At 41.1% G+C, this 6,237-nt stretch overlaps 1 protein-coding gene across 1 annotated transcript; it reads left to right on the forward strand.

Annotated features, from left to right (window-relative positions):
* Positions 1-3,955: 3,955 nt before the first annotated feature.
* On the forward strand, positions 3,956-4,897 carry LOC118095632 (olfactory receptor 4Q3-like). Its single transcript, XM_035136878.3, has one exon. It carries the CDS (start codon positions 3,956-3,958, stop codon positions 4,895-4,897), a length of 942 nt encoding a protein of 313 aa, XP_034992769.3.
* Positions 4,898-6,237: the final 1,340 nt, after the last annotated feature.

A 6,237-nucleotide genomic window follows, 5' to 3' on the forward strand; every position in this document is an offset into this window, starting at 1 on the left:
GCTGACTGAGGGCCTTCTCGGTGGTGGTGCCTGCCCTGTGGAACGCCCTCCCATCAGATGTCAAGGAAATAAACAACTATCTGACTTTTAGAAGACATCTGAAGGCAACTCTGTTTAGGGAAGTTTTTAATGTTTGATGTTTTATTCTGTTTAATATTCTGTTGGGAGCCGCCAAGAGTGGGAAGGTTATAAATAATAATTATTATGTATTATTATTATCATCATCATTAGCTACTATGCTTGATTTCTGCTTGAATCCAAGGTTGTGACAAGGGGAGAAGGTAGTGAGCACTTCCATTGTAGGCTCAGGTTGCATATATTTGTAAATAAATCATATAAAACACAAAGTCCGTGGTTTCTGCTGTTCCTCATTCCAAGGAAAGTGATCCCTGGATAGACTCCTGGAACCCCTGTTATCTTGGAGATTGGGGTGTTGTGTAACAGTGTGATGGCTTTGACTTTGTGGTTGTACCATTGTTATAATCGTATTAAGTGGACTTTCTGGAATTTAAGCACATATGTACATTTTCTTTCTCATGCAGTAGACAAAAGGGACTTGAGAGTTCTGGCTCCTAGCCCTGCATCTATGAATCAACAATTATCTCTTTTGGCAAAAGTATCTGAATGGGGATCTGGGATTTGCCTTTGTGACCCCTTCCCCCCCGGGATGTAATCATGGGTTGCTGAAATATTTTAGATATATTCTTGGCTCACCACTGAGAGAAGAAGAAGGAAGGTGTGTGTGAGAGAGAGAGAAGGAGGAGGACTCATTCCCTGGCCAGAGCCCTGCTGGAACTTCTGGAATTGGAAGCGGAGCAAAGTAATGGATTTATGGCTACTGATGTTCTTGATTTTTCAAAGAACCTCTAACCTTGCCAGCAGCATGGACAAGCACTGCTGATCTCTCACCCTGAGCTCTAGAAAGAGAATGGGGTTTCCTAAAGAGATGGTAAGTGTGAAGATGAGAAACCTATGATGCTGTGCTTGAGAGGTTATGAGCCTGACTATTGCTGTAAACAGATCGGTGGGCTAGATGCACATTGGGTCTAAGCGTAAGTGGTCTTATGCTTGTGTTTTAGAGTAAAAGGAAAGACTGGGCGTCAGGATTCCATCTAGACATTTCCTACTTGATGCTGTTGTGAATTGTTCAATGCTTGCTCTTAAGCCTTGATGGTGCTCTTGTTACACAGAGATCTGAGAAGACTTTCCAGATTTCTTTATCACTTTCCCATCTCTTTCCTTTTGTGCTTAAGACTTTCCCCCTGAATCTTTCTTTATCCTTGCAGCGCCATCTTGGGAGACCAATGACCCCGGGGGATATATTAAGACAGATCAATGCTGGTTGAGAATAAGGTATGTGAGAAATGGAGCAGAGTGCTGAATCCATGAATGGTAAGTAGGCATCAGAGATAGGTGTCGTGGTAATCCAGGTTTTTCCTCAAGTTTCTGAATATGAGGTGGGATCATTATTGCAGAGACACTAAGTCATTGATATATGTCTCGCTTTTAATGAGAAGAAGATATTGAGTGAAGGCAGTGTAGATGCTAACGTGGGGGTGGGGGTGGGGAATCATTTGGATCAGAGTATGTTCCATGTCCCAAGCATGCAGAATTGCTTTGTCATTGCATCTCTGGTTCTAGTTGCTGTTGTGAGAGCCCATTCCTCTGAATCTGATAATATGGGAAAGTGTTCCTAGTTGCATTGTTAGTTACGCTGAAATGGATTTATAATTGGGAGGGGCTGTAACTTAATGGTACATAGGAAGCTACCTTTTACCAAGTCAGTCCCTTGCTCCATCCAGCTCGGTATTGTCTACATGGACAGGCTGTGTCTCTTCAGGGTTTCAGACCAGATACAGTGGTACCTTGAGTTACAAGCGCCTCAGGTTACAAACGCTTCAGGTTACAAACTCCGCTAACCTGGAAGAGTTACCTCGAGTTGAGAACTTTGCCCCAGGATGAGAACAGAAATTGTGTGCCGCCGGCGCAGCGTCAGCAAGAGGCCCCATTAGCGAAAGCACGGCTCTAGTTAAGAACAGTTTCAGGTTAAGAACAGACCTCCGGAACGAATTGTGTTCGTAACTAGAGGTACCACTGTATCTTTTCCGGCCCTACTTTGAGATGCCAGGGATTGAATAGGGAGCTGCTGCATACAAAACAGATCCTCTAAGATTGTGCTACGGTCAATGCCTTAAACATTATTTGCATTAAAAAGGTTTAAAGTTATATCCCTAGCATTTCAAAGTGAGGCTGGGGGGGGGGGAATCCTACCTGGAGCCTGGGAGAGTCACTGCCTGTCAGTATTGATAATGCTGGCCTGGATGGACCAATGGTCTGGCTTGGAATGTAGTAGTTTCTATACTGCTAAGTATGTTTGTCATCTGAGTGAGTACTACCCAATGAGACTTACTTTTGCATAGAGATGGCAAAGATTGCCCAGGCTTGGCTTGTGCCCAGGAAGGTCACATTGGTGCTGCTAACTCAGTAGCTTGACTTCACCCACAGAGGTGTACTCCATTTTCTCTGTAGACAGACAGATGCTAAACACTGTAAAGACATTCATGCATTGTCTACCCCTTTGCTTTTTAAATTTAAAACACATTGTGGCAAATACAAACCGATCTGCTTATAGACTATAGAAGAGTCAGCCTATGGAAGAACTGAATCATACAGATATCTGCATCTTTTTTTCTCTCCAAAATATCTGCAATGCACTGAGGAATGAATTTGTGACTTGGTGTGGGCTGGGGTAATAGTTTCCTTATTACTAGTTTGGCATAAAAGATTTGAATGAATATTTCTGACTGAATCTTTAATTATGTTCCATAATCCAATTCATATCTTGTGAAAGTTTGAGAATCCACTGGTATTCTGGGTTCTATTCTAATGAAGCACTGAAAGATTAAACAAAGATAATTATTTAAACAAAAACAAGCAGTTGCTTTAATATTGCATTTGTATAATGTGATAACATGTTAAAGGTCTTGCTAATAATATTGCTTGGATATATTAAATATATGACCTCTTATGAAGATTTTTTTTAAAAATCATTTAATTAACATAATTCGAATACAATACTGCTGGATTGTAACAATGCAATCGAAGGTTGCAATGTGATACAATCAAAGGTTACAGTAAATATTAAAATTATTAATAAAAACAGTTAAAATAGTTAATTTAAAACATTCAAAAACAGTAAAAAAGTATACTAAAATATATTAAAATGCATCAACACAAGATGAAAACTTGGACACATCAAGAACGGAGTGTGGGAAACCAATTTTTGGAAAAATTGTATTCATTTTGTCTTACTTTGTGGCCGAGTTGGTAAAAAATTTTTTTTGGGGGGGGGGGGGAAATGATTTGGCAAAAAAAATATGCATCAATATAATTTATGTTGCTTTTTAATTACAGGGAGATCCCTCCTCCACAGTTCACCAATATGTTATTATTGGTAGGAGAAGAGAATTATGAATAATGAATGGATATTATAAAGATGTACAGTGTGTGTGTGTGTGTGTGTGTGTGTGTGTGTGTGCGTGTATCTTGATGGGTAAAAAATATTTTTAAAATCAATTAAAGTCTTCTTCTTACATTCCTAATATTTTATATTTAGAATGATTTAGAACTACATTAGACAATAGAAAAATATTCAAATAACAATGATTATAATTGGAACATCACAATGTATGCTTTTAAATTACTAAGTCAATATCATATTAAATTTTTTTAAAGATGATTTAACTTAACTGAATCTTATCTAAGGTTGCAATTACTAGTGTTGTTGTTGTTATGGTTGTTGTTGTTGTTGTAGAAGCAGTAGTAGTAGTTGACCTATGAAAATATCACAATAGTTGGTTTTTCTGTATTGTCTTTGAATAGTAGGATAGATTGATCAAAATTGCTCATGGTAACACCCATTGTATCTCTCTCCTATTCAGGTCCATCCATCTCCATGAACAACTCCTATGTCACCGAGTTTGTCTTGCTGGGTCTCTCCAATTCCCGTTCCATCCAGATATTTCTCTTTCTTCTGGTTTTCACCTGTTACACTGTAATCCTATTGGGCAACCTCCTCATTGTGGTGACTGTACATGTGGAGCCCCGCCTCCTCCAGTCCCCCATGTACTTCTTCCTGGCTTGTTTATCCATTCTTGATATTTCTGTGGGTTCCGTGGTTGTCCCCAAGATGATAGCAGAGCTGGCCAGTTCTGGCCAGACAATCACATTTGGCGGCTGTATGACACAGATCTTCTTCCTTCACTTCTCTGGGGGCAGTGAGATGTTCCTCCTCACCCTCATGGCCTATGATCGCTATGTGGCCATCTGCCATCCACTGACATACACCGCCAGAATGAACCGCCCACATTGCACTAGGCTCCTCTTATTCTGTTTGGCTGGAGGCATCATCCACTCGGCCACCCAGTTTATCCTTGTTGTCCAACTCCCATTCTGTGGACCAAATGAACTGGACAATTTCTTCTGTGATGTCCCACAAGTGGTCAGACTGGCGTGTGCCAATACCTACATCACTGAAATCCTCATGGCAGCTAATAGTGGCCTCCTCTCCCTGGTTTGCTTCCTTGTTTTACTACTCTCATATGGGGTCATTCTGGCCACCCTTCGAGGCCACTTCAAGGAGAGTGGAGGGAAGGCTCTGTCGACCTGTAGCTCTCACTTGACAGTAGTCAGCCTTATTTTTGTGCCCTGCCTCTTTGTATATCTTGTACCCTTCTCCGGCTCCAGTGTGGAAAAAATGGCTTCCTTATTCTACACCATTGTCACCCCTGCACTGAATCCTATCATATATACACTAAGAAATAGAGAAATGAAGGAGGCTATGGGGCGGTGGAAAAAGCCACTGCATTTTCTTCCATTTTTGTGTAAAAGTAGGTGATGGGTAATGTACAAGTAGTTCTTGCCAGGAGTGTTTTATCACTGTAATATTGCCTCAGACTTTTCCTGCTTTCCGAATAGCCGTGTGACTGGAGTCAACTAATAGTTTTCCATTACCATGTTATGGGGTGAAATTTTTAAAGATGCCATCCTATAATTTCCTATTCGAAAGAGAAAGTAGAAGGGGGGAAGAAAGCATTCTTGGGTCAAGTGGAAGAGTGCACATATGTCACAGCAGTTTGAATATTGTATAAGGACCAGGTTCTGTCTGAGGTCCGTCTCCCTTCCATGTCCTCAAAGGGGAGCCCTGTATCTTAAGGCAAACCAGTTTTGAATCAGAAGGGACTTTCAAAAAAAAAAATTGTGGAGAATGGAGCGGGGACCATTGAGGGAATTGAAGTTGAAAAGTGTGTGGCTAGGTGGGTGTCAGCATTTTCTCAGGCATGTGCAAAACGCTGGATGTGTGTGTAATGCAGTAGATTGTTTATTTCCAGGGTCACCTGCCATCTTTGCTTGGCTTGGGGAGTATGGGAACTTAAGAGCACCCTTCTTCCAGCCTGCCACTGCTCTGTACTACACCCAAGAAAGGGTGACACTGTTGTGAAGCGGTAAATTAATCAATGCAGAGTCTTCTTCATAAACAGAATAAAACTTTACTGAAGACAATTAAGTTGTTCATAAACAGCATAGTTAAAGAGCATACACAGAGTGCTCCTAGCTGCTATCTGACTCTTCAGAGGCACAGTCTTAGTTACTGATTTACTAGAGTCCTGGAGCCACTCTGTCTGCAACAACACAATACACACATTGACACACAGAGAGACCCACAGAGAGGCTGGCTACTTTTTATAGGGAGAATGAGTCATGACTCAAGATGAGTCACGAGTCACAGTGATTTAGCAGTTTGCTGTTACCAGTTAGCAGTTAGCAGGCTTAGGCTTGAATAATTGTGTAGCCTTTGTAGCCTTACTGCTTCTGCTCTCAAGAACCTTTGTCTCATGACAGAATCTGCAAACCTCGTAGCCCCGTTAAGAGAAAATGAGGATGCCAAAAGGCATAGCTGAAGAATGTACATTTTCCTCCCCTCCCTTGCTAAAGGCTATGCAATAAATCTGAAAGACTTATTTGCCACAATATTATATCTGTGTGTTTGTGTATGTCCCCCCTTGACCAAATATAGACATTTTTTTCTTTTCAGAGGTGGCGTTCAGTATACCTTACATGGCCATCAGCTGATTGCCAGTGCTTCCAAAGCAAAGTGTGCATGGGTTTGTGGGCACCACTGATTTTTATCGTTGTCTGAAAAAAATCCCTTTGCACCTCTTGCATCTTTACCTGACA

Source organism: Zootoca vivipara, chromosome 12, assembly GCF_965207765.1.
Source record: "Zootoca vivipara chromosome 12, rZooViv2.hap1.1, whole genome shotgun sequence".
Taxonomy (NCBI): domain Eukaryota; kingdom Metazoa; phylum Chordata; class Lepidosauria; order Squamata; family Lacertidae; genus Zootoca; species Zootoca vivipara.

Coding starts and splice junctions, on each gene's coding strand:
- LOC118095632 (XM_035136878.3), top strand. CDS start 3,956: ATGAACAACTCCTATGTCACCGAGTTTGTCTTGCTGGGTCTCTCCAAT.